The following is a 27,840-nucleotide window of genomic DNA, read 5'->3' as shown; positions in this document are numbered from 1 at the left end:
CTTTTCCTAAATTTACCAAGAATTAGGAAACAAGTTCCCACTTAAAATGCTACAGATGCTGTGGTCTCCTCAGCAAATATTTACACATTCTGAAAATATTTAAGATTACAAAAATTCTAAAGCAAGATTCAAACCACAAATTAAGTTAAAAAAAAAAAACAACCAAAAACACATCTACAGTTCAAAATGAAAACGTCCTGGTAATTGCAGAAGAGTATATAAGGAGGCATTAAACCATCACTCCCAGACTGTTAGATCATATTCCTAAGGACTCATAAAATGGCTATTACCAAGGCGGCCTCTAAAATAACATTTACTGTAGAAAGTATACATATTTTTAAAGTTCGTGTTTCACAGAAATAAACACTTTTTTTGCCATGCTTCTGATGTCTTGTTAAGGTAGGTGTATTTTAAGGTACTGCTTGACGGTGCGAGAGCGTGAGCGAGTCTGCGTCCCTCCGAGCTCTGCACCACGTCCCACGTGGTCGGGCTCTCCTGTACCAGTCGCCGCTCTGCTGGCCAAGTTCCCACGTCTACTGCTGACGTTGCAGCACAGGAAAACCGGGAACGCCACCACCCCGTGAGCAATACTCCCATCTCGTGAGAGTGTGAGCCTAAGCACCCCGCCCTGGTCCCCGGCCCCGCACACGGGCAGGCAGAGGCGCCGACACGGAGGTGGACCGCCTGTTTTCTAAGCAGCAGGAGCCCCCGCCCTGCCCTTCTCATTACTGTAAAGCTGCCACAGGTAACTCGCCAGATGATTACGTGAAAGGGGGTGTGAAAACTGTGACCCACCCTCCCAGGAAGCAGTCACTATGGTTACACGTGGCGAGGAGGAGCCCTAGAATCTTCTCTCTTTGTTCCTGGCTGCAGTGTTTCTGAAATGTTGGGGGGGGGCATATACGTAATACCTGCCATTTTTGTTAGTTAAAAAGGGACAAATATCAGAACTTCACACAACTCAGCCTACACGTGGAATAGTGTTCTTTTTCCTTCCTTGATGACTGCTGCTGAACGTTTTTTATATTCACATGTAAGGTCATCTTTAAAACACATACACGGCTATCTTTACGTGTATACAGCTATCCCACAAGGGGACGGGAGAAGGTCCTCTGACCCTGCTCTAACGTACTTACCCAGATGGATCTTTTAAAAACGTAGATCGAAGCAATCCTCTGCTGGAAGCCCTTCAATCCTGCCTCCCGCTGCCACTGGAATCACCCGAGACTGGAAGGCCCCCTCCCACCTCCCCTCCCACCTTTCTCCCCCAGGATGTGCCCTCTCATCTGTTCAGGATTCTGGAAGCTCTCACCTGCAGGCTACGGGTCGCCCCCCTAGGACCCGACAGGGTCCACCTCCGTGTCGGCTCTCCCCGCTGGGGTAAGGACTCCTCACCGCATCAGCGCCTGCTGACTCAGTAACCTCACTGAAGGAAGGTGCATTAATCCCCGCAGGAGGGGGGTCTGTACTCTGTGCTGCTCCATAGACCATGGTGTCAAGGGGGTCCCAGGGGGTCCGTCTCCTAAACGTCTGAGCCACCAAAGCGTCTTCTGGGAGGCGAGTTCCCCGATGTGAGGTGTGGGAGGTTAGAAGCGCAGCTTCCCCTCGTTCTGTCAAACCCTAACCCTCACATAAACCAGGCCGCCCAGCGAGCTTCTACCAGAAAGCAGAAACTGATGGCATCCCTCTGGCACAGTGGCATTCCTTCCTAAAATGATGACCACTTTGCTATTTCCTCTCGGCAGAAAAAGACCCAAATGGACACACTGACAAGGGAGGGTCAGCCCAGTGGGTGACCCCGGACAAGCGCACACTCAGTGAGCCTGTCTCTCTTCCGCTCCCAAGTCTAGAATCAGCGTGGAGATCAAAACAGGAGTCAGATAGCTAGGTGGAGATCAAAAACACCGGCTCTGTTACTAATAAAAGCCAGATGGGAGAGTCTGGCTTGCGATTTGCAGCCAAGTAGGTTCTGCTCCCTGGCACAGCTGGACAAACACAGGCGGGGCCACGCCCGCAGCCCAGGGCCCGGCCCGCCGGGGGCAGCAGGCTCAAGCCCAGCGTCCTCTCCTCCTCGGGGGATGACGAGAGGAGCAAGAAGGGGACGACTCCAGCAGGAAAATGAAAGTCCCTCCCATCAGAGAAGCCCAGCGAGGCTACTGAGGGTTCGGTGAGGTCACAGCAATAGCGCCGCAAACACAGGACAGAAGCTCCCGAAACGGAGAAGCCTGCGGCGGAGCCAGCACCCGGCACACAAGCGCACACTCAGGATTTGTTGACGTGGCTGCCCTAGACGACCGCTTTTAATGAGACGTCAGCCTTAACTAGGACGCCCCGGGAGCGCCGGCGTGTTTGTTTAAAAACACAACCCTACCACTTTATAGCTGCATCAGATATGTACTGACAGGGAGCTGGACGGCCAGCCTGCCACCGCGCTGTTCTCATCGGCTCACCTCGGGAGTCTCCCCAGCCCCCCACCCCGGCTTCCACGTCACTGCACACTTCTAACACAGCTTTCAAACTGCATCGGTCTGGTCGCGTCATCAGACTCCTGGGGAAAACAATTCCTTTCCCCAGCTGAAAACTAGGGAACTTCATTTCCTTGAACAACAACAGCAGCAACACATTAAGTGGCCACAAAAAGTATAAACAGTTCCAGGGTCATCGCGTGGGTGCCAACAACCGTAGATGGAGAACTGACTGTCAGTGGAAAACACAGATTAAAAATCCTCTGATCGGCATTATAAAAATTCCCAAAACGAAGCCCTGAAGCAGCTGTCCCGTCACCTGTAACGGAAGCCAGCAGTCAGGTGAGGCTTTAAATAATCACTCCGTTTTCTTTCTTGCTAAATGTCAAGTACAGAGATGCACAAAAATTTACCTTGGAAATGGATGCAATCTGATCAGAGGCGTGCATGGGTGACCGGGGCGGGGCAGGGGCTCGCTACAGCATCTCTGGGGTCTAAGTCACCCGAGTGGCGTCAGGATGCTTCCCACCACACCGGTGCAGACGAATCTCATCACACGACCTGTGGCTGGTCCTGGTGGCCTCCTCTACCCAGGCTGGGGCTCTGGGTCCTTCCGCTGACTTGAGTAGTGATGTCCCCTCTCCTGCCCTGCCCTCCCCTGGGCTTCCCATCTCCCCAGATGCCAACTGAGTAGAGAAACACCGGGAACGGAGGACTTGCCGTCAGGCATGCGGCACAAAGGGCTCGGCCTGGAGTGACGGGTGCAGGCTTCCAGTGGCCCACACTTCTAACCTCACCTTCCCGGACACAGCAGGCACCACCACTGACAGCCTCAGATAGCACTCGAGGGTTCGGCGGAATCCACGCCACGCACGATCACCACGGCACTCCGGTAATGACAATATTAGCACAAATTCTCGCGTCTGTATGTTCCCGTGGCTTACAGCTTCTGCTCAGGGTTACCCAGTCGTTTGACCGCCTACGGCCTGGTGCGCTGACTACTCATCGAGGCCAGCCTTCACTGCTGAGTCTAACGGGGCCATGTGACAAAGCTGGGGCAGTGGCCAGCGGCTCTCAGACTGGACAGTGAAGCAGATGCCTAGGTGTGGAGAGAGGGGCTGCCTGCCCGGCCTGAACTTCCCGAACAAAGCGGGGCCGGGGTCATCTCCCTGCCCTTGGCGCCCGGGACAGGGCAGGGCTGCTCCCCTGCTGCCTCCTGTCCACCTGCGAACACTCTCAGGACGGACAACTGTTCCTTTACGGCCCTCTGATGCCGCACCTCCAAAGCACGCGTTCCAACAATTCCGTTCACCACGCCAACACAGAGGCAACGGCTTCTGTACCTGATATGTTAAGGCAGCATGCAAACTGTCTTCCATTCCATAAACCAAAGTAGCTGGACCTTCCCGAACATGTGTCCCCATGTGAGACAAATATCTTGCTGCACAAAAGACAGACTCGAAAGACGAACCTGCCACACGCCAGCGACTGTTCTCCGTATCCTGCTCCTCTAAGAGGGCAACGCACTCAAACCAGGCGGCTGTTTGTCCAGCGCTCTGTGGTCGCCGTTCCATCACCCAGTCTCGTCCAATTCTTTGCAACCCCACGCAGTCGCGGCACGCCAGGCTTCCCTGTCCTTCACTCTCTCCAGGAGTTTGCTCAGATTCACGTCCATTGGGTCGGTAACGCCACACATCCCATCCTCTGCGTCCCCCTTCTCCAGCACACTTGGCAAGGTGTGAAGAGGACTAGGCTGCTTTTGTTTAACTGCAAACTATAGTAGTTACAACATGAACCAAACCAGCCTGTCTCTAAGGGACGGCACTGCCCTTCAGGGAATCACGTCCATCATACAACATTAGCTTCTTTGAAGATCACCCTATAATTAGATCTCCAGGTAAGGCTTCAGTTTAGATCTTCAGTTCCATCTAAAACAGGTAAGACCCACCTCCCCATTCTCAGCCACAACAACAAAAAATCATGGCGAGCTGCCATGAATGCGATCTGGCACGAGCACGGCTGTCTCCCAAACCACACGGGTCCGGCGGCTGAAGCTCAGACACTGCGTCCTGCAAACAGGCGGGGAAAAGCCGCCGTCCGTGTGCTCTGAAGCCTCTGACAACAGCCAGAGGCGGCGTCTCTTTAACCAATGCAGAATGATGTTGCTGTTTTTGTTTGTTTGACATTGCTAAAGGACCAACCACGTGTGCCCACATGCAAAAGTAGACTTCCTTATTTAAGTGCAATCTGCCAACAAAGCAATAAATCCAGACTGTTCCTCTAGACCCCAGAAGCACATCTGGGTTCCTGCTCTCACGCAGACCCACTGCAGCGTCAAGCCCGACTGGTGCTTCTGAAGCCGAGAGGAGAGACAGCAGGCCCGGAGTTTCAAAGAGCTTAAAAACCCAGGACAGTAGGGGAGGCTTCTTCAGAGCCCCATCGGCCCCGACAGAAAGGCAAACAGCACAGCGAGCCTCTAATGATGAAAATAAGGGATTCACAAAACGCCACGCAGGCTCGGCATCCATTCCTCAACAGAAGTTCTCAAACTGGAGTCCTCAGAGCATACCTCAACCCACGACTGGGACCTACCATGTCCAGGGGGCTCCTTGAAGCTGTATGCACACAAAGGAATTCCCTAGCAAGGAGGTTTAGCGTTCAGCTACCGCGTGACCAGAGGTCTCTAGCGGGCTGGCATCATGACCAGCCCTTGGCACTAGACGGCTCTGTCTCGCTGCCATACTCGTGCTTCAACAGCGCGGCCTACCAGAGCCCCGTCTTAACCGACAGACCCACGGAGCGCACGCGGACAGCCTCAGCGCTGGGCTCCCACCCGCTGGGGTCCTGCGGGGCCCTTAGGGGCCAGCTCACACCACGCCCCCGTGGCGGCTTTCCCGACACCTCAGCTGGAGCTCACCTGCCCTGGTCGCCGCGGGGCTGCCTCCCACGAGTCCCTCCCACACGCCAGTCACGAGAGCACCGTCTGCCCGGCTCTCAGGAGGGCCCGCACCGAGCTCGCCCCTAAACATTCCCTTCCTATCAGCACGGAGCACAAACCCTCAGGTATACAGCCCAAACCCCTGGCTGAACTGAAGTCTTCTGTATCAGTGCCAACAAAAGGCCACAGGTTCTAATAATCCCAGTCTTCAGAACGTTTGAAAACTATTAATATGTATATATACAAGGAAGGTCCACCTTTAAGGAAGGTCCACCTTCGAGCAGTTAAATGATATACCCGTGAGATTCTAGGTACAATTCCCAGCCCATGGAACAAAGGACCTTCCCGCAGCTAACACACTGTATTCACCTCTAACTGGACGTGAAATCTGGCAATTAAAAATGGCTCCTGACGTCACAGATGCGGGGGTGGGAAGCACGGTGAGACAGAGCCACGCTGGTCTGGGGCGTCCACACATTCACTGAGGCGCCCTCAGCACCAGAGCTGTGCCTGCGCAGGTTCTGAAACGCTGATTACGAGAACGTTTAGGACAGCCCACTCAGGAAGTGACAGGTTAGCATCTTAAAGATTATAAGAATAACAAGATGAGGAAGTCTTACGTGTAGTATTTACAGAAGTCAAAGCAACTAGTAGGTTCAAATCATCCACGGCCCCATAGCATGGGGACAGGGGTCAGATTCAGGCACAGCTGTGATCGCCAAGGAAGAGCCCGAACCCAGCACGGAAAGACCAGGAGGAGGCGAACTCCAGCTCGGCTGAGACACAGGAGCTCTGCTCCCCTCGGGCCCTCTCTGCTACACGCAGAAAATGCTCTAGACACGACCCAGGAAAGGGGGTGGGAAGGAGGAGGCAGGCTGCCTGGGGCCCCAGACTTGAGGAGGGATGCGGCAGGAAGCCCCCACGTGTCCCAACTGTCCCCGCCCACCCAGGACAGGGAGCTGTAGGTGCCCCCAAGCTGGAAAAGCCAAGAGGCAGGCGGTGTCCCCAGAGCTGGAAAAGCCAAGAGGCAGCCAGTGTCCCCAGCCAAAGGGCCAGAAAGAGGGTGGCCTCACAGCAGAAGACACCCACTCGACGCCAGACAGAAACTAACAGAAAAACGGGGGTTTCAGCGGGGTTGAGAGGAAAGCGACCTTTCACATCCCCCTCCAGTCCCTGGGAACCAGGCGAACACTCCAGGCAGCCACCAGGAAGAGCTGCTGGTGGGGCCAAGGGGGGGGTCTCACCCCCAGGCCCTGCTGAGAAATCCAGGAGCTGCTCCGACCCCGGCCCGCGCAGGGCAGTGCTGGCGGGGAGCTAAGCTTCCACCCCAACCAGGCTCCGTAGGGAGCTGGGCCAATGGCCATTACTGACTCCCGCTTCCCTGGTGTCAGCCAGGTCTAGGGAGAGCTGAGGTCGGGACCCCACTCCACAAGGCAGAAGGGCCTCAGGGACCTGGTCGTCAGGAATGAAGGCAAACACACCTATTCCCAGAGTCCCAGGGGGAAGGAAAAAACAGCAAGACTGCACAAGTATTTGAAGAAATGATGATGAAAAACAACCCAATTTTGGCAAAAGACATAAATATACAGATTCAAGCAGCTGGAAGTGTCAGTCGCTCAGCTGTGTCCAACTCTTCACCATTCCATGGACTGTAGCCCACCAGGCTCCTGTGTGCACGGGATTCTCCAGGCAAGAATACTGGAGCGGGTTGCCATTTCCTTCCTCAGAGGATCTTCCCAGCCCAGGGATCAACCCCGGGTCTCCTGCACTGCAGGCAGATTCTTTACCCACTGAGCCAGCAGGGAAGCCCTCAGAAGCTGAGCATAGCCTAAATACAATAAGCTGAAAGAAACCTACGTCCAGACAAACCATAGTGAAACTTCTGGAAAGCAGAGACAAAGGGAAAATCTTAAAATCGTCTGGAGAGTCGTGAGGCGTGTACTGACGGGAAGAGTAACCCAAAAGGCTTGACTTCTCGTCTGAAACCCTGGAAGCCGGAAGAATGTGGCACATTTTTCAAGTACTAAGAGAAAATAAGTGTCAGCTGTGAATCCAACTGCTAGCAAAGACGTTCTTCAAGGCTAAAGGTGAAATAAAGACATTCGTGGACAAAGAAAACCGAGAGACTTTGTTGCAGGCCGTTCCATGCTCACAGAATGGCTACAGGAAACTTCTCCAGACAGAAAGGAGAGGGAACAGAAGGCGGCTTAGGAGACGTCAGCAAGGGAAGAACACAGAGCAGGCAAGAACAGCCACGAATATAACAGCCTCTGCTCCTCGCGAGTCTCTTAAATCACACTGATGACTGAAGTGAAACCATCTGATGAGGTGCCCAAAGGACAAGAATCACTTAAGAACACTGATATCCTACAAGTGGGAGGCAGAGGGGTCCAAACAGGAGTGAAGTTCCCACACTTCACTTACAGCTGTGGAACCGTGCCCAGCAGATTAGGGTAAGCTACACAGCCCACTGCACGCTTGCAGCAGCCACCTAGAGAGTGACGCCACCGCAGAACCGACACACTCCAAAGTCAATCAAGACGGAAACCCAAAACGTGTGCAAATAACTCACAGGAAGGCAAGAAAGAGCAGGAACAAAGCCCAGAGTATACAAGGGTAGGGGCTCCCCTGGTAGCTCAGCTGGTAAAGAATCCGCCTGCGATGCGGGAGACCTGGGTAGATCCCTGGGTTGGGAAGATCCCCTGGAGAAGGGAAAGGCTACCCACTCCAGTATTCTGGCCTGGAAAACCCCATGGACAGGGGAGCCTGGCGGGCTGCAGTCCACAGGGCCACAAAGAGTCAGTCGTGTTCAAGCAACACAAGCCAAAGGATGGCAAACACACACCGGGAAAGAGAGCGGCCCTGTGAGAAGAGCTGCTGCAGCAGACTTCGCAGCGGAGACTGAACGGGGCCCTTACACAAGGAGACCGGCCCATCAGGAGGACACAGCCACCCTGAGTGTCTGCACGCCACACAACACACTCGCAGAACACAGGACGCAAGAACCAGCAGAGCTGAGAGGGAAACGGACAGTGACAGTCGGCGACTCGAACACCTCACTCTCAGCAAGGACAGAGCTACTGGAAAGAAACACCAGCAACCACACAGCGCTCAACACCGCCTTCAGCCAACTGAGCAGTCAGCACACGCAGAAAGCCCCAAGGGGCTCACACTGCTCTCCCAGGCACCCGCGGGTCATTCACCGACACACGCCCGAAGAGCACACGCCCGAAGAGCACACACCCGAAGAGCACACACCGAGACAGCCCATGTTCTGGGTCACAGAACAAACCCCAGCAAATCCACAGGAGCTGAAACCATCCACGGTACATCCTCTGACCGTCATGGAGTCACAGAAATCAAGGACAGAAAGCTGACGGGAAAATCTCCAAACTCTTGGAAACTGCAACGCACTTCTCAACCACCTGTGGGCCAAAGAAGCGATCTCAAAAAGAGCAAAAATACACGCGGAACTGGAGAAAAACTAAAAAACCACATACCAGACCACGTGGACACAGCTAACGCAGTGCTGAGGGAGACAGGCACAGCGCTGAAAACGTTCATGTTAGCAGAGAGAAGCAGTCTCAAAGAAATCTCTACTTCTAGAAAATTTTAAAAAAGAGCAAAATAAAATCAAAGGAAGTAGAAGAAAAAATACTAAAAAGCAAAAATAAATGAAGTTGGAAACAGAAGAAAAATCAATGACAGAAAGCTGGTTCTTTGGGGGGAAGACGAATTGGTAAAGCGACAAGCCTCTAGAAAGGGGACTGACAGGACAGAGAGAAGGCAAATCGCCAGGACCAGGAAGGAGCGGGAAGCCTCCCCTCACCTCTCTCCAAGTCCTAGCCACTGCAGTGCGGCAAGAAAGAGAAAGAAAGGCATACCTGTAGGGAAAGGAGAAATAGGCACCCCTATTTGCAGATAACTTGCAGTTCAGTGCAGTCGCTCAGTCGTGTCCAACTCTTTGCGACCCCATGAATCGCAGCACGCCAGGCCTCCCTGTCTATCACCAACTCCCGGAGTTCACTCAGACTCGTGTCCATCGAGTCAGTGATGCCATCCAGCCATCTCATCCTCTGTCGTCCCCTTCTCCTCCTGCCCCCAATCCCTCCCAGCATCAGACTCTTTTCCAATGAGTCAACTCTTCGCATGAGGTGGCCAAAGTACTGGAGCTTCAGCTTCAGCATCATTCCTTCCAAGGAAATCCCAGGGCTGATCTTCAGAATGGACTGGTTGGAGCTCCTTGCAGTCCAAGGGACTCTCAAGAGTCTTCTCCAACATCACAGTTCAAAAGCATCAATTCTTCGGCGCTCAGCCTTCTTCACAGTCCAACTCTCACATCCATACATGACCACAGGAAAAACCATAGCCTTGACTAGACGGACCTTTGTTGGCAAAGTAATGTCTCTGCTTTTTAATATGCTATCTAGGTTGGTGATAACTTTCCTTCCAAGGAGTAAGCGTCTTTTAATTTCATGGCTGCAGTCAGCATCTGCAGAGATTTTGGAGCCCCCTCAAAATAAATTCTGACACTGTTTCCACTGTTTCCCCATCTATTTCCCATGAAGTGATGGGACCTGATGCCATGATCTTTGTTTTCTGAATGCTGAGCTTTAAGCCAACTTTTTCACTCTCCTCTTTCACTTTCATCAAGAGGCTTTTGAGTTCCTCTTCACTTTCTGCCATAAGGGTGGTGTCATCTGCATATCTGAGGTTATTGATATTTCTCCCAGCAATCTTGATTCCAGCTTGTGCTTCTTCCAGCCCAAAGTTTCTCTACATGGAAAATCCCAAATAATCTATAGAAAAGCTCTTAGAACCACTAAGTGTATTTAGCAAGGTCACGGGACACACAGTTGAGACAGAGAATCAGTCCTACTCTCTGTACTGACAACAAGCATGTGGAGACTGAAAATACAAGCACAGTATCAGGACCATAAAGAAAATGAAATACTTAAGCATAAAGGGAACAAAACATGCACAGGACAGGTCTGTCGATAAGTGCGAAACACTGATGAAAAAAACGAAGACGACCTAAATAAATGAGCACAGAGCGTGTTCATTAACTGGAAAGCTCAACATAAGGGCCATGCCAATCCCCCCCCGGACTGATACGCGGTTTAATGCAAATGCGATCAAAATCACGGCGAGGTTTTGTTGTTGTTGTTTTTAACAGACATAGGAAAGCTTACTCTAAAATTATAGGAAAGGCACAGATCCTAGAATAGCTCAAACCATCTTGAAAAAAATGAGGTGGGAGAAATCGCTTTGATATTCCGTCTTCTATATAGCTACTGCCATCAGCACGCAATGAGCCTGGGAGAAGAGGCGCCGCACAGATCAATGAACAGACTGGAAAACCCAGAAACAGAGCCACACAAAATGCCCACTTGACTGTTCACAGGGGAGCAAAAGCAACTCAGTGGAGGAGGGACAGACGGTGTTTTCAACAGACAATCCCAAAACAACTGGACAGCCACAGAGAAAAGAACAGAGAGTCAAAAACCTCAATCTCAGCCTCAACCTTGTACAAAAATTAGCTCAAAATGGGTCAAGGACTTCAAAGTAAAACGTACAACTACTAAATTAAGAAAAAAAAAACAGGAGAAAATCTTTGGGACCTAGGGTTATTAGGCAGAGAATTCTTAGACGACACCAAAAGCATGATCCATAAACAGGAAAAATTGATAAGCTGGACCTCATCGAAATTAAAAGCTTTTACTCTGTGAAAAGTGAAAGTGTTAGTCAGTCAGTCATGTCCGACTTTTTGGAGACCCCATGGACTATAGCCCACCAGGCTCCTCCTCTGTCCATGGAACTCTCCAGACAAGACTACTGGAGTGGGTTGCCATTTCCTCCTCCAGGGGATCTTCCCAACCCAGCGACTGAACCCATGTCTCCTGCACTGCAGACACTCTACTGACGGAGCCACCAGAGGATCCCGTTTACTCTGCAAAAGACTTTGTCAAAAAAGATGAGAAGACAAGCTACGGACTGGGAGAAACTTTTCACAAACCACGTAGTTCACAAAGGAGTAGCATCCAGAATACATAAAGAACTCTCACAACTCAACCATAAAGAAACAAGGAACCTGATGACCAAACGGAGGCTCAGCAGTAAAGAATCTGCCTACCAGCGTTCGATCGCCGGGTTGGAAAGACCCCTGGAAGAGGAAATGGCAACCCATTTCAGGATTCCTGCCTGGGAAATCCCACGGACAGAGGAACCTGGCAGGCTACAGTCCATCCGGTCACCAAAGAGCTGGACACAACTGAGCGACTAGACGACGGCGACGAGAAGCATGAAGAGACATTTCACCAGAGAGAGTATACAGCGGCCAAATGAGCAGGGGAAAGACGCTCAACTTCGCTAGGCGCCAGGGAAATGCAAATCAGAGCGGCAGTGATCCAGCGCTTCCACACCTATCACAAGGAGTAACAGCCCATCACAAGGCTGAAACAAGGAGTAACACCGCCACCAGAAGCTGGCAAGGACGCAGGAAAGCCGATCGCTGTCTCACCCGCTGCTGGTGGGGAAGAAGACAATCCCGCCACTCCAGAAACAGCTTGGCGGCTTCTTATAAAACGAAACCCGCAGCTACCACACAGCTGAGCACCTGCACTCTCGGGCATTTGTCCGGGATGCACGAAGATTCACGCTTCCAAGCACGTGTGCACGACGTTCACAGCAGATTCACTCATGACAGGCAGAAACTGGAAGCAGCCCAGACGCCCTCCAAGGGCAGACGGTCAAACGGTGAACGGGGGCGAACCCTCCCCGCGCTCCGTCGTGTCTGACCCCGTGGACTGTAGCCCGCCAGGCCCCTCTGCCCGTGGGATTTCCCAGGCAAGAGGACTGGAGTGGGTGGCCATTTCCTTCTCCAGGGGATCTTTCTGACCCAGGCATCGAACCGGGATCTCCTCTGTCTCCTGCACTGGCAGGCGGGTTCTTTACTCACAGCAATCAAAAGGCAGGGCTATAAATTGTGGGCACACACCAACTCTAGGGAATTATACTGAGTGATAAAAGACAATTCCAAAAGGTCACATCTTGCAAGAGTCCATCTATATCATATTCTTGAAATCATGAAATCACAGAATTGCAGAAAAGATCAGTTGTTGCCAGGACAGGGAGAGGGCAAAGGGTGGAAGTGACTAGAAAAGACGACGGGAGGACGGCTCACTGTGACGGGGGCGCGCTGCATCCTCACTTTCTCAACACCAGCTTCTTGGCTGTGCTATTATTGTGCTGGTTCTACAAAACCTCACCATGTGGGGGAGCTGGTTAAAGGGCATGCAGGAGCTATTATTGACAGGATGCTGCAATTATTTCAGTATTAAAAGTTTAATTTTAAAAAGACAGGGTTCAGTTCCCAGCTCCGCCACCTATTAACGAGGTACCTAACTTCATGTAGACTTCAAACTCTGTTTTCAATTTCCCCACTGGCTAAATGGACAATGCCATTTGAAGCATTATGAAAATTAAAAGCCATATATGAGAAGGCCCAGCACATAGCTAGTGCTTTAAAAATAGCCTGTTAACATGAACTCTATTTGTAGACACAAATATTATTCTGAAGAGTTATCATTCAAATATCTGCTACTAGAGCCTCTACAAAGCAATTTATTTAAAAAGTACCTTCACAAAGTGATCTGTCCAAATAAAAATGGGGCGGGGGGTAGTGGTAATTACTGGTTTTAGAGTGAAAGATGAATTGTTAACTACTTACCGAAATGGTCAAAACAGATGAAGTGAGTTTAATATGGAACTACAATTAGAAAAGAAAAAAAAAAACCTGACAAGGCAAACAGGATACTGCTTAACAAATTTTGTTTCTTGTTGATAGGGAAGTTTGTAAAAGTTAGTGTTTATATGTAGTGAGAAAAGCTAAAACTGAGTTTTCTAAAAGACTCTTAATACACTCATTTAGATTTTAAGATTCTATGTTTCTAAGCAGTTTCTCTTCGAGTCGAGAGAAACCGGGAGTCAATCAGCCAAATCTCATAACCTACTTGGTTCAGAGGTCCGAAAAGCCACAGAAGTAAAATCGAGCTCTGTGACAAAGAAAATCAAGTGCACTTTACCCCAGAAGATGAGGAGAATTTTAAACACAGTTAATCCCCTGAATCATACTGGGCACCTAGCCTTTAAAGTTTATGAAGTATTGGGCCAGAGCTCTGACTCACAGAGAGGCTTTTGAAAGAGGTGAAAAGGAGAGGCATGTTTTATCATTCAAATGACTCTCTTCCCGGCAGGACCCTAAAAGAGCTATTTCTATCCACAAGAGACGTTTTACTAACAAATCCATCACGTGGGCACACTGGTGCGAGACCACTCATGCGGGCCTGGAGGCGGGGAGCCCCGGGTTCCAGGGCTCGGCTTGGAGCCACTCGTCCTCAAGGCCCGGAGCGTGCTCGTGGGTGAAGGGAAAGATGTGTACCAATGGGTTTCCACAGTTCTCTGCTAAATTTAGAGCCCGGCGTCTCCAGGGAGGATTCTGGGACAAGTCTCCTCTACCTCCGTTTTGAGACAACTTTCCTCATACCTGCGATTTGGTTTTCCCAAAATGGGCCGGGGAGCGGGTAGGTGAAGGGGCAAAAAGAGGGAGAGTAAGACCCTATGAGGGGGAAAAAAAAAGGAAATGACCTTAGTCTAGGCACAGGGGAGACTATTTTCCCCTTGTCATCAGTTTTCTCCAGAATTCCTCCGGGGCCCTTCTGCATAAACTCACACAGAGCACAAAACAGGAGGGGAACCGTGGTCAACTGTACGCTCCCCCCTCCCCCTCCAAACAGAGAGCAATCCACAGAAAGGAAGCAAGGGACAGCAGCACCTGGAGAAGAAACAGCGCCGGAGAGGTATCTTAATAACTGTAAGGCAAGATCTAACTTACATCCTCAACAAACACAGCAGTTCTGTGGCAATGTAGGGTGTCTGCACACAGGCTGGATATTTGACCATATTAAGGAGTTTTTACTTTTTAGTTTGATAGAACACCATTAAAAAAAAAAAAAGAGCAAACACAACCACCGGATGCTTGTCTTTGAGCTCTGTCAACAAACCTTTTCTAATGAATCTATACAATGTCTGGGATTTGCTTGAAACTCGCCGGGGTGGGGGGAACAGGGAGGGGTACAGGTCGATGGCACTGGCTCCATCGACACTGCTCAGGTTCTGAGGAGGGGCCCGGGGACCCACTGTTCCTGCTATTTTTCTCTACGCTGTACATGTTGGAAATTTTCCTAGTAAACAGTCTAAAAGGAGAGACTTGCGGCCGGTTTCCTGCCCCGTCTACAGCGCTCTTCTGAACTGAACTGGGAAGGCGGGGCAAGGATGGCACCCCGAGCCCAGGAAAGGCCCTCCCGCTTCTGAAGCCCTCGGCCCTCCGACGCCCCACAAGGAGTCGGCTTCCCCCTTCCAAGAGCCCCCGAACCCCCCGCCCCAGGAGAGCAGAGGCGAAGGCCCGCGGGCCGTCGGGGAGACGCGGCGCGCATCCCCGGCCGGCGCCCCAGGAGCGGCCCGGGGTCCCCGCCGGGGCGCCGAGGCCCGGGGAACGCGCCGGCGCGCACCTGGGCGCAGGTGTGCGGGCGGGGAGCGCGCACCTTGAGGATGTTGTCGAAGATGGTGTCGCGGAACTCGAGCAGCGCCTTCTGGTCGAACTCGCGGCCGTGGATGATGCGCATCTGCTTGAGGAAGGTGGACTTGCCGCTCTCGCCCGCGCCCAGCAGCAGGATCTTGACGAGGCGCCGCACGGCGCGCCGCTCGCGGGCCAGCCCCGCGTCGATGTCCCGGCTGCGCCGCCGCGCCTCGCGCTCCGCGTCGCGGGCCCCGCCGCCGCCCGCCCTGCGCTCGCGGGCCCCGCCGGCCTCGGCCGGCAGCAGGCAGCGGCTGAGGGTCCGCACCACGCCGGACATGGCCGCTCAGGCCATGGACCCCGCGGCGGGCGAGGCGGCAGCCGGCCGCTCCCTCAGGCCGCGTCCGCCGCCGCCGCCGCCCCGAGGCCCGCTCTCGCCCGCCGCTCGGCCCGGCGCGGGGGCGGGACGACGCGGCCCGAGGCCCGGGGATTGGGCTGGCTGCCGTCCGTCCGGACGGGCGCGCCTTCCGATTGGGCCGCGGCGCTCCGGGAGGCGGGCATCTCCCCGGCCCTGGGGGCGGGGCCGGCGCCCAAAGAGGCGGGACCTTTGGGGTGGGGGCGCTTCTCATTGGGCTCCCGGGACCGAGGTTCTTTCTTTCAGAATGAAAGGGAGGCGGGGTCGTCCGGGAGGCGGAGCGGCGGACCACCATGGCCAATTAGAACTGCTCTCGGGCCACGTCAATCACGAAGAACGGGCTTAGGATTGGTGATATCGCGAAACAGGGCGGGACCAGAAGTGCCAGGTGTACAGAGGGAGTGTGTCTTGGGTTCCCAGACTGGGTCAACCTGTGAGACCCACACGCTCGCGAAGCCGACTCGGCGTTGCATGAACGTTGGGGAATGTAGATAAGAGGTCCAGCTGCTCGTCTTAGGTTTAGAGAGAAAGCTGTTCTTTCCAGAAACACTAGGTGGGGGATGGGTCAAACTTTGCAAACAGATGGCATCTTTTAAAGAGTGTCGTGGGGTGGGCCTCGGGGCGGCTTTTTAGCTGATCATCAAAATCACCAGGAGCCCCACCACCCCCCCCCAAAAAAAAAGCCATGTAGCACAGTGATGGGGTCTGGAATTGCTGGGTCTGAGATGGAATCTCCTGTCGACCCAAAAGGTTACATAACCTTTTAGGCAGCTTACCCCCCTCCTCCCTCCATTTTTAGCTTTAATTTCCTCCTCTATAAAATAGGGTCCTTAAATAGCAACTATCTCGGGTGATTGTGAAGATGTAAACTGAGAACTTGAACTTGTAAAGCACAGCACCGTGCCTGGACCCAAGCAAGTTCTTGCTAAGTGTTAGCTGATCTTATTACTAATTCTTACCTGTTCCAGAGCTATTGTGAGTCAAACCTCCAGGAAGGAGCTCAGGTATCTCTTGATCTCCAGGTGATTGGAGCCATGATCTGTTAAAAGATAAACGAAGGCATATTTTTAAAAAAAAATTGAGAGGATTTGAGCAAAAGTCGATTCTAATAGGGCCGTGTCAACCCAGTGGGGAGAACTCTGCAGAAGGGAGCCAGGGGAAACATAGAAAGTGGGAAGCAAAGAAATTGTTTGGTTGGCTACAGCTTAAAGTCTAGTTAGCTGTTTGTGATTGGTTGTCATTAGCTTATGTTACCCAGTTGGGGTGGACTTCCCAGGTGGCGCTAGCATTAAAGAACCTGCCCTCCAATGCAGGAGACATAAGAGACTGTCGGTTGGATCCCTGGGTTGGGCAGATCCCCTGGAGAAGAAAATGGCAACCCACTCCAGTATTCTCACCTGAAGAATCCCATGGACAGAGGAACCTGGCAGGCTATGGTCCATAGGGTCCCAAAGAGTCTAACACACCTGAAGCAACTTAGCACCTCAGTTGGGGATTTGACGAGATGAGATGGTGAGATAGCATCACCAAGTCAATGGACATGAATCTTACAAAACTCTGGGAGGCAGTGAAGGATAGGTGAGCCTGGGGTGCTGCAGTCCATGGAGTCGCAAAGAATCGGACACGACTTAGCAACTGAATGACGACAGCCACAATAAGAGAATATTAAAAATGTTCAGGTAGGTGTGAAAAAGAACCAAACCAAACATCTAAAAATAAAAAAATATAATGACTTAAATAGGTATTTAGTAGATATGTTGCAGATTAAGAAACAGATGAAGAGAATAAACTGGAATATAGATCTGAAAAAATTACCTTAAATCCAACGTAGACAAAGATACACAGGATAAGAGAGAAACAGGAAAGGCAGAGGAAGAATATCGAAGATGCACCTGCTAGAGTCCGGGAAGGGGATAGAGAGAGTGAGGCAGAGGCAATATTTAAAGTGATAATGGCTGAGAATTTTCAATTGACACGTGCCATGAAATGCTTAGCTGGATAAAAAGGAATCCAGACCAAGATACACTACCATGAATTCAATTCAAGGACATCAGAGACAAAGAGAAGATCTTGCAGGCTTCCAGAGAGAAAGTTATAATAGCTTTTTTTTTTTTTTGGACTGCACCACGTGACTTGCAGGATCTTAGTTCCCGGACTAAGGATTGAACCTGGGCCCTCAGCAATGAAAGTGCAGAGTCCCAGCCACTGGACTGCCAGGGAATTCCCAATAGCTACTATTTATACACTAGCTACCCGAGCCCAGGCACTGTTCTAAGCACTTCGCATGCACTCTCTCGGAATCTTCGCAGAAGCAACAGAAATGAAGAGCTGACGCCTCAGGACCAAAGTGCAAGTCCCATGGGAAATAATACCTTAAAAACATCGAGGGAAAAAATAACCATTAACCTAGAATTGCAAAGCCAGTAAAAATACCTTTTGAGAAAGTGGAGACAATAAGGGCATTTCAAACAAATAAAAATAGAAGATTATTTTATACTACAAATGTATGTTATGGGCTGAATTGTATCTCCTCCCTGAAATACACATGTTGAGATTCTGACCCCCAGGACCTCAGAAGCTGGCTGTACCTGGAGATGGGGCCTTAAAGAGTGATTAAGTTCCAATGATGTCCTTAGGGTGGGCCTTGATCCAAGGTGGCTGAGGTTGTTATAAGATGAGGAAATTTATAGAGGCACAACACAGGAAGCAGATGACCATTCACAAGCCAGGGAGACAGGCCGCAGAAGAAACCAGCTCTGCCAACACCTTGATTTCAGACTTCTGGCCGCCAGAATTTTGAGAAAATTCATTTCTGTTGTCAAGCCCCCTTGTCTGTGGCACTTTATTATGGCAGCCCTGGTGATCTGATGTCCTTCAGGAAGAAGCAAAAACAACCCCCAAAGGAAGGACCGTGATGAAAAGAAACGGTGGGGTTTCCCAGGCAGCTCAGTCATAAGGAATCTACCTGCCAGGAGATGCAGGAGACGCCGGTTCGATTCCTAGTCCAGGAGGATCCTACACACCTCAGGGCAACTAAGCCGGTATGAGACAGTTACTGAGCCTGCGCTCTAGAGCGCAGGAGCCCCAGCTACTGAAGCCCGAGCACCCTCGGGCCAGAGCTCCCCAGCAAGAGAAGCCTGCAGTGAGAGGCCCACGCACTGCAGCCAGAGAGTGGCCCCTGCTCGTCACAAGAAAGACTCAGCACAGCCCCAAAAAACGCACACATAAATAAAAGTTATTTTAAAGAAATGCATAGCCTCAAATATGTAAGGGAAGAAATTCACCAAATCTCAAGGAGAAACTGAGGAATCCACCACGATTGCTGAGATTCAGGTGTGGGTTAAATAGGCCTCCTCTCAGCCGCCGCCCCTGAGCTCGGACGTGGGGTAGCTCCTCTCGGCCGTGCTCTGAGCATCGTTGCCGCCAAAGAAAGACAATGCCAAAGAATGCTCAAACTACCGCACAATTGCACTCATCTCACATGCTAGTAAAGTCATGCTCAAAATTCTCCAAGCCAGGCTTCAGCAATACGTGAACCGTGAACTTCCAGATGTTCAAGCTGGTTTTAGAAAAGGCAGAGGAACCAGAGATCAAATTGCCAACATCCGCTGGATCATGGAAAAAGCAAGAGAGTTCCAGAAAAACATCTATTTCTGCTTTATTGACTATGCCAAAGCCTTTGACTGTGTGGATCACAATAAACTGTGGAAAATTCTGAAAGAGATGGGAATACCAGACCACCTGACCTGCCTCTTGAGAAACCTATATGCAGGCCAGGAAGCAACAGTTAGAGCTGGACATGGAACAACAGACTGGTTCCAAATAGGAAAAGGAGTACGTCAAGGCAGTATATTGTCACTCTGCTTATTTCACTTATATGCAGAGTACATCATGAGAAACGCTGGGCTGGATGAAGCACAAAATTGGAATCAAGATTGCCGGGAGAAATATCAATAACCTCAGATATGCAGATGACACCACCCTTATGGCAGAAAGTGAAGAGGAACTCAAAAGCCTCTTGATGAAAGTGAAAGAGGAGAGTGAAAAAGCTGGCTTAAAGCTCAACATTCAGAAAACGAAGATCATGGCATCAGGTCCCATCACTTCATGGGAAATAGATGGGGAGACAGTGGAAATAGTGTCAGACTTTATTTTTGGGGGCTCCAAAATCACTGCAGATGCTGACTGCAGCCATGAAATTAAAAGACGCTCACTCCTTGGAAGGAAAGTTATGACCAACCTAGATAGCATATTAAAAAGCAGAGACATTACTTTGCCAACAAAGGTCCGTCTAGTCAAGGCTATGGTTTTCCCTGTGGTCATGTATGGATGTGAGAGTTGGACTGTGAAGAAAGCTGAGCGCCAAAGAATTGATGCTTTTGAACTGTGGTGTTGGAGAAGACTCTTGAGAGTCCCTTGGACTGCAAGGAGATCCAATGAGTCCATTCTGAAGGAGATCAGCCCTGGGATTTCTTTGGGGGGAATGATGCTGAAGCTGAAGCTCCAATACTTTGGCCACCTCATGCGAAGAGTTGACTCATTGGAAAAGACTCTGATGCTGGGAGGGATTGAGGGCAGGAGGAGAAGGGGATGACAGAGGATGAGATGGCTGGATGGCATCACCGACTCGATGGACGTGAGTCTGAGTGAACTCTGGGAATTGGTGATGGACAGGGAGGCCTGGCGTGCTGCGATTCATGGGGTCGCAAAAGTCGGACACGACTGAGCGACTGAACTGAAGTGAACTAAATAGGCCTCTTTTAGTAATTAGTGGTTGATACAGTTGAAGAATACAGTTGTGGTAATCTGTTGTATTGTGTGTGTGTGTGTGTGTGTGTGTGTGTGTATGTTAGTCGCTCAGTCATAGCCAGCTCTTTGTGACCCATGGACTAGCTTCCCAGGCTCCTTTGTCCATGGGATTCTCTAGGCAAGAATACTAGAGTGGGCTGCCGTTCCTTTCTCCAGGGGATCTTCCCCACCCAGGGATCAGATTCGAGTTCCCTGCATTGCAGGCAGGCCCTTTGCTGTCTGAGCCACCAGGGGAGCCCGGTCTGCCACATTAGTAGCCCCTAAATGAAGTACTTCTCTTGGTTCTTCTTCTGCTTGAATCTCGTTTGGCAGAGGTGATATTCCGCCAGTTCCAGGTTTAAGTTTCCAGAAAGCCTTCTGCCTTTGTGCTTCTGGAGTCCTGGGCTGCCACTTTAGAAGCCCACCTGCTTTTCCGGTGGCTGCAGAGCCCACTGAAAAAGATAAAGGCCTTGCGACTTGGAAAGAGCCCCTGCCACCCCAGCTGAGCCAAGCCCTCAGTAGCGTGTGGCTGAACCCAGCCACTGGAAGGACAAGGAGGACTGCCCGGCTGAGACCCGCCCAGGCTGCAGAATCACAACCAAATAAAATTCGTTAATCCTCTAAGTTTTGAAGTGGCTTGTTATACTCATTAGATCACTGAAGCAACAAGGAACAAGTCTGACCTAAAAAAATTATATGTACACAGATCCACATATGGGCTTCCTAGTGGTGAAGACCCACTTGCCAATGCAGGATACATAAGAGAAGTAGGTTCAATCCCCGGGAGAGAAGATCCCCTGGAGGTGGGCAAGGCAACCCACTCCAGTATTCTTGCCTGGAAAATCCCTTGGACAGAGACACCTGGCAGGCTGCAGTCCATGAGGTCGCAAAGAGTCGGACACGACTGAAGTGACCTAGCATGCATACCTATATCTATGCTGCTGCTGCTGAGTCGCTTCAGTCGTGTCTGACTCTTTGCGACCCCATAGACGGCAGCCCACCAGGCTCCCGCGTCCCTGGGATTCCCCAGGCAAGAACACTGGCGTGGGTTGCCATTTCCTTCTCCAATGCATGAAAGTGACAAGTGAAAGTGAAGTCACTCAGTTGTGCCCGACTCCTAGCGACCCCATGGACTGCAGCCCACCAGGCTCCTCTGTCCGTGGGATTTGCCAGGCAAGAGTGCTGGAGCGGGCGCCATTGCCTTCTCTGATCTATATCTATAGATCTATATATAAGTCATCTACCAATAATTAGAGACTATTGTGCTCAAATTCAAGAAACATTTTCACAAACTGATCACATAGTGTGCCACAAAATAAGTTTCAGCGTGTTTCAAAGGCTTGGTGCCACATAGACTATGTGCTCGGATGATAGCGCAGTGAAGATTGGTATCACTAACATAAATACATCTTCTGAAAACTCCAGACTCACGGGCAGGGACCTTCCAGATAAACTCAGCCCAGCGTGTTCAATGTGTTTGCTACTGCATCACAGTAAGAAAGATTCTGGGGTTGCTTGTTACTGCCTCAGGGACCCCCCGAAGGTGCTGTGGGGAGCGGCGGGCAGGGGGCCCCTGGGGCGTGAGGGGTGGGTTCATTCACCGGCTGTGACCTTGGAGGGCGGAGCCGACTCCTGAGGGCTGCCCAGTGTGCAGGGTCCAGTGCAACAGGACAATGCTGGGCCCTTGTTTGCAAAGGCCTCAGAGTCTCCGGAAGGGGACAGTCGAGGTTCAAACCAAGCACTTCCGTGCAGGGGCTCGGGGCGGGGGTGGGGGGGGGTGGGGGAGGCGTCCACGGCCAAGAGCTTCAGGGGATGCCCAGGCCGCGGTGGGGGCGGGGGCGGGGCGGGGCGTGAGCCGGCCTCCGCTGAGACGGGTCGGGCACCAGCTTGCTCCGAGCCCTTCTCCGCCTCGGAAAGGCACAGGAAATGGTTCCGTCTTTCCCGCTGTGATTCACCCTGTCCAGCCCACTCTTTCCAGCCTCTCTTCCTGTCCATTCCTAGGGCAGACTCCGTCATTCCCCGGTACTTCTGAGCAATGGAAAGGCCCGTTTGGTTGAATCCAGAACGTCAGCCTCAAATCCAGTCGCACACTCATCCTGACCATGCAAAGCAGCCAGTCCTTGCCTTGTGCTTGTGGTGGTGGTGGGGGGGGGCTTCTCCTCCTCCCTCTCTGTGGACCAAGGAGGGGGTGGGGTGGAGGAGTGGAGGGATGGGGGTGGGAGGGGGTGGGGGGTGGCGGGAGGGGCCAGATGGAGGGGTGGGGGGGTGGCGGGAGGGGGTGGGGGGTGGAGGGAGGGGGTGGGGGGTGGAGGGAGGGGCCAGATGGAGGGGGTGGGGGGTGGCGGGAGGGGCCAGATGGAGGGGTGGGGGGGGTGGAGGGAGGGGCCAGATGGAGGGGGTGGGGGGTGGAGGGAGGGGCCAGATGGAGGGGTGGGGGGGTGGAGGGAGGGGCCAGATGGAGGGGGTGGGGGGTGGAGGGAGGGGCCAGATGGAGGGGGTGGGGGGTGGAGGGAGGGGCCAGATGGAGGGGTGGGGGGGTGGAGGGAGGGGCCAGATGGAGGGGTGGGGGGGGTGGAGGGAGGGGGTGGGGGGTGGAGGGAGGGGGTGGGGGGTGGGGGGTGGAGGGAGGGGGTGGGGGGTGGGGGGTGGAGGGAGGGGGTGGGGGGTGGGGGGTGGAGGGAGGGGGTGGGGGGTGGCGGGAGGGGCCAGATGGAGGGGTGGGGGGCAGGACAGCATTTTGGCCACCTCTTCAGCCCTGAGAAGACTTCTCACCCCCTTTGCTGCTGCTGCTTGGGGGTATCTGCCTCCAGCCTGGAGGTCCAGGCCACAACTAGGGGGTAACAGGTAAAGGCCCCCCTCCAACATAAGATTCAGAGCCTCACAGGGAAGCCAGACAATAAACAGAGGCTTGTCTGGCCTCGGGACGCAATGCCAGTATCAATACCAATACCAACAGCAACAGCAAGATCGATACCCACTGCAGCTTACATGGTTTTTGGGTGTTGAGCACTTTACTGACATGAAAGAATTAAACGTTTGCGTCCGGGAGATGCGTGCTACTACAAGCCCCGTTTTTCACGGGCGAGGAAACTGAGGGTAGGAAAGTTGCTCAAGGAGGCAGAGTCAGGAAGCGGCAGTCGGGGCTGGACACGAGGCCTCACAAGCTCCAGGTCCAGTGCTCATGTGCACCCGACGCGCTTTCCTTCTGGAAGAGTCCATGCAAGGTGCATGAGTAACATGGGGAGGGGCAAGAGGGCCGATTCTGCCCGTGGAGTATCCGGGTAGGCTTCATGGAAGCGGTGACGCTTGAGTTTGGCTGTAAAGGGTCCCTGGGATTTGTCAGGGGGGTGAGGTGGGAAAGACACTGCAGCTGAGGGAACAGCATGTGAAAAGCCCTGACTTTATGCTTCGCTACCTCCCCCAAGGTGGTGTGAGCTCCGTGAAGCCAAGCACACCTCTACCCCAAATGCCCTCCATGGAGAGGACACTGAATATGGGTTTGTGGGGGTGGTGGATGAATGCCACCTGAGTGGGAGCTGTACCTTGCTGCCTCTGTGCAAAGTCCTCAGGCAGGTGCTCAGGGGTGGTCTCACCGTGGCCCATAGAGGATAGAGTCCGGGCTGCGGGGTTGGTCCCTGGTACCCTGGAGAACAAGACTTGCAGTTCCCACTTGCAACCACCAGGTGTCGCTCACACCACACCAGGAACCCCAGCGCGGGGCTCCAGAACTGCAGTCGCAGAGGGCGGGGGCAATGTCATCGGCGAGCCGGAGACGGGATCTCCAGGCGACCATTCGTGCTCATCAGCGCCCGTAGTCCCTCCTGCAGGACCAGACAGCTGTGCCCAGCGTCGAGGGCTGGGCTGAGAGGCCTCCTCCTCTAGTAGGTGAGGAAGCGGGATGGCCTTGGGGAGTGGGTGCTGGAGCCAGACCGGGGAGGTCTGTGGCCGTCACTTCCAGACACCCAGCAGCCCTGCCACTGCCCGCTGCCCCTGCCACAGCCTTAGCCTTGGCCGTTCAGGGAAGGCTGCTTGTGCAAGGGCTCTCATCAGCCGCCCAACGCCCCCCACCCGGGCCGCCCTCCCTGGACACTCAGCTGGCCCTGAGGAGTGATATCAGCCTTCCTGCACACCTCCGAGGCAGCTGGCCCTGTTCCCTTTGTGAGGGCTTACTTAGCCCGGGGTTCTAAGCCCCAGGGGTCCAGCCGCTCCTGCCTTCAGCCACATGGCTGAGATCTGGAAGCTTCCTGGCCTTGTGGGGAGGAAGTGGTCGCGTGGGCAGCGGGCATGCTTTTCCCACTGCTCAGCCTCAGGTGAGGAAAAGCAGGCCCGTGTGTTTCTGTAGCTCAGCCCCGTGGCCACGGAGCCATCATTCTCACTGCCAGCAGATAACGACATCTTGGCCAATCCCAGGTAAACACAGCCATTTGAACTCATACAGTTCGTGTCTCTTTGCCCTTCCTTCCACCTGAAGTGGCAGCTACATTCCAGGGGTTTGTGGGGACTTGCAAGCTTCCCTGGTGGCTCAGTGGCCAATGCAGGAGACGGGGGTTGGTCCCTGTGTCAGGAAGATGCCCTGGAGAAGCAAATGCAGCCCGCTCCAGTGCTCTTGCCTGGGAAATCCCATGGACAGAGGAGCTTGTGGGCTGCAGTCCACGGGGTCGCAAAGAGTCGGACAGGGCTTAGTGATCGAACAGCAACGGCGGGGCCTTACTGCACCAGGGGGGCAGCTGGCGCACGTTGCCCCACGCCCACTCCGGTGCCCCTGCAGGGAACTGTGTCACTCCTGATCCGTCTGCTCTCGGTGCCTGGCCCGGAGGTGCCCGTCCTCTGGGGGGAGTGTTTCCTTCGCGCCGGTCGGCTCGCGGCATGGTCTAACCTCTGCCCTGCTGCCGGCTTCCTCCCTGTTGGCACCGTGAGCCTCCACATACCAGCTCCCTGGGTTCCATCTCTCCTCAGGTGTCCAGTCTCTCGGGGCTCCTTGTGCCCGTATTGCCCGAGGAGGGTGGGCTGCAGGACCCCTCTCAGAGCCCTGGGCACATCCTCCGCTGGGCCTTGCCTCATCCCCTGCAGAAGGAGCTCCGTCTCATTTGGGAGCGGGGAGAATCAGGGTGTTCTCAGGATCTGATTTTCTTCCCACATCTTTCTAGAACCACATTTTTAAAAAATGGTCAAGATTTTGCCTTCTCTGCCTCGAGGGGACAGCTGCCTGCCCAACAGGGCGGGTCTGAAGGAGGTGTGTGTACATGTGTGTACATGTATGAACACGTGTGTACATGTGTGTACACGTGTGTGTACGTGGGCACCGCGGGTGTTGATGCTCCCAGTCTTTCCACCCGGCCCTCCTGAATGGCTCCTGTTCCACGTGACTGGGCGTGGCCTCCTTCCTGACCTCTGGACGCCCGGGCTGGGGCAGGTGTGTGCCAGGCCGTGAGCACATGCTGTCAGCACTCTGGGCTTCTGACCTTAGACCCAGAGTACCCTAGCGTGAACCGCGTGCGTGCGTGCCCAGTTGCCTCAGTCGTGTCTGACTCTTTGCATCTCCATGCGCTGCGGCCCGCCAGGCTCCTCTGTCCATGGGATTCTCCAGGCAAGAATACTGAGGTAGGTTGCCATGCCCTCCTCCAGGGGATCTTCCTGACCCAGGGATTGAACCTGGGTCTCCCACGTTGTGGGCAGATTCTTTACCGTCTGAGCCACCAGGGAAGCCTGTGAACCACGTAGCTAACCCAAAACTGTCTCCTTGCCTCATTAAAACACAGGGGGAAGGAATTTTAAAAATGCATTTCTTTTAACCCAATAGATGCAGAATACCATCATTTCAACATGAAATCCGTCTAAAGTCATGGGTGATATAGCTTAAGTTCTTCCTGTGAAGTCTCTGAAATATGGCGTGTGTTTTTCAATTGCAGCACATCTCAGCCTGAACATTACCCTTTAACCAGCAATATCTGACTTGTGTTTGGACTTTACAAAACAATTTGAAAAGTAGGTTCGCATGCAAAAGTTGACTAAATACACTTAAGAGGTGCCCAGTAATTGAATCCTGTATCAGTGTTGAAATTAAAATGGAATGAAATAAAGAGCATGGTTCTTCTGCCTCACACGCCACAGGCCGCATGCTCACTGGCCGCCTGGGGCCAGCGACTGCTGCCGTGGACAGAGTGGGCCCGCCGTGGCCTCTCTTCCCGGCACTTTCGTTTCTTTTTCTTCTTAAACTGTATTCATCGGCGCCTCTCAGATGCCCAAGATTCCGCCCTACTGACTCTTCCAGTTTCCCCAGACCTGGCCTCAGTGCTCTGACCACACCACTGAGTGGTCGCCAGTGCAGATTTGTTTTAAAATAAATGACTGTGACTTTGAGGTACCCAGAGACAAACCCTTGGGTCCTGGGCCTTCGTCTGAAAATGTTGCTCAGTCGCTAAGTTGTGTCTGACTCTTTGCGACCCCGTGGATTGCAGCATGCCAGGCTTCCCTGTCCTTCACCATCTCTCGGAGTTTGCTCAAACTCATGTCCATTGAGTCGGTGATGCCATCCAACCATCTCATCCTCTGTCACCCTCTTCTTTTGCCCTCACTCTTTCCCAGCATCAGGGTCTTTTCCAGTGAGTTGGCTCTTTGCATCAGTTGGCCAAAGTATTGGAGCTTCAGCTTTAGCATCAGTCCTTCCAATGAGTATTCAGGATTGATCACCTTTAGGATTGACTGGTTTGATCTTTTTGCAGTCCAGTGGACTCTCAGGAATCTTCTCTAGCACCACAATTCAAAAGCATCAATTTTTTGGCATTCAGCCTTCTTTATGGTCCAACTCACATCCATACATGACTACTAGAAAAACCATCCTCTGGAAATGAGGTTGCAGCCAAACATTTAACTGACAAAGAACTTGTATCCAGAATATACAAAAAGCTCTCAACACTCATGAACAAGAAAACAACCAACCTCATAAAAAGTGGGCAGAAGATTTGAACAGACACTTTCCTAAAAATGACACTTGGAAGTCATGTCAGGACATGAAAAGGCATTCATCGTTATTAGTGAAAGGCAGATGGAGATGCCAGGAGAGACATTCCTGTTAGGATGGTAACGGCGAAACAGTGTGAATGATGCCAGGAGGCAGAGCTACAGGGCTCCCCTACTGCTGGCAGGGGTGCATGGTGGCACAGCTGCTGATGACATCTAAGAACCTTCTCTTCCAGGTGGGGTTTGGAGAGCATCCAGGCAGGAACGGGGGATAACATTGGAGTCCTAAGCTACTCAAAACGCCATCTGTGGTGTAACAGAACCAGCATCACCTGGGCACTGAGGAGAAATGCATAATCTTGGGTCCCATGGTGGAATCAGAATCCTGGAGACAGAGTCCGGGGATCGACATTGTCGGGCTTTCCTGGTGATTGTTACGCCCAGTCAAGTCCGAGAAACATCCCTGACCCAGGGCGTCTGCATCTCACAGGTGTGGGGACTCATGACCACAGGCTTGGTCTGGGTTCACCTTTGGAGGGTGGCTGAGTGGCACCAGAAAGCACATTGGGCCTTTGGGCTGTGGACAGTGTAGTTCAACACCTCTAGGGAGAAACAACTTGTCTGGGGGACCCTACTTACGACTTGTCAAAAACCACCTGGGTGGGTGTCATCACGAAATAGAGCTCAGAGGCTCATTCTT

The 27,840-nt window shown here is 52.7% G+C and overlaps 1 protein-coding gene across 1 annotated transcript in view; it reads right to left on the bottom strand.

Moving 5' to 3' along the window:
- GNA12 (G protein subunit alpha 12) overlaps window positions 1–15,440 on the bottom strand; it is a 75,832-nt gene extending 60,392 nt beyond the window's left edge. The window contains exon 1 of the mRNA XM_069569604.1: window positions 15,006–15,440. Coding sequence (XP_069425705.1) covers window positions 15,006–15,317 — 312 coding nt within the window. The 5' untranslated portion in view covers window positions 15,318–15,440. The remainder of the gene's footprint in view (window positions 1–15,005) is intronic.
- Between the last annotated feature and the right edge of the window lie 12,400 nt (window positions 15,441–27,840).

The sequence above is a fragment of the Ovis canadensis genome, chromosome 24 (genome assembly GCF_042477335.2).
Source record: "Ovis canadensis isolate MfBH-ARS-UI-01 breed Bighorn chromosome 24, ARS-UI_OviCan_v2, whole genome shotgun sequence".
In the NCBI taxonomy this organism is placed as follows: Eukaryota; Metazoa; Chordata; class Mammalia; order Artiodactyla; family Bovidae; genus Ovis; species Ovis canadensis.
Note: the sequence above shows the minus strand (reverse complement) of the source record. Positions and strands in the feature narration are given on the sequence as shown.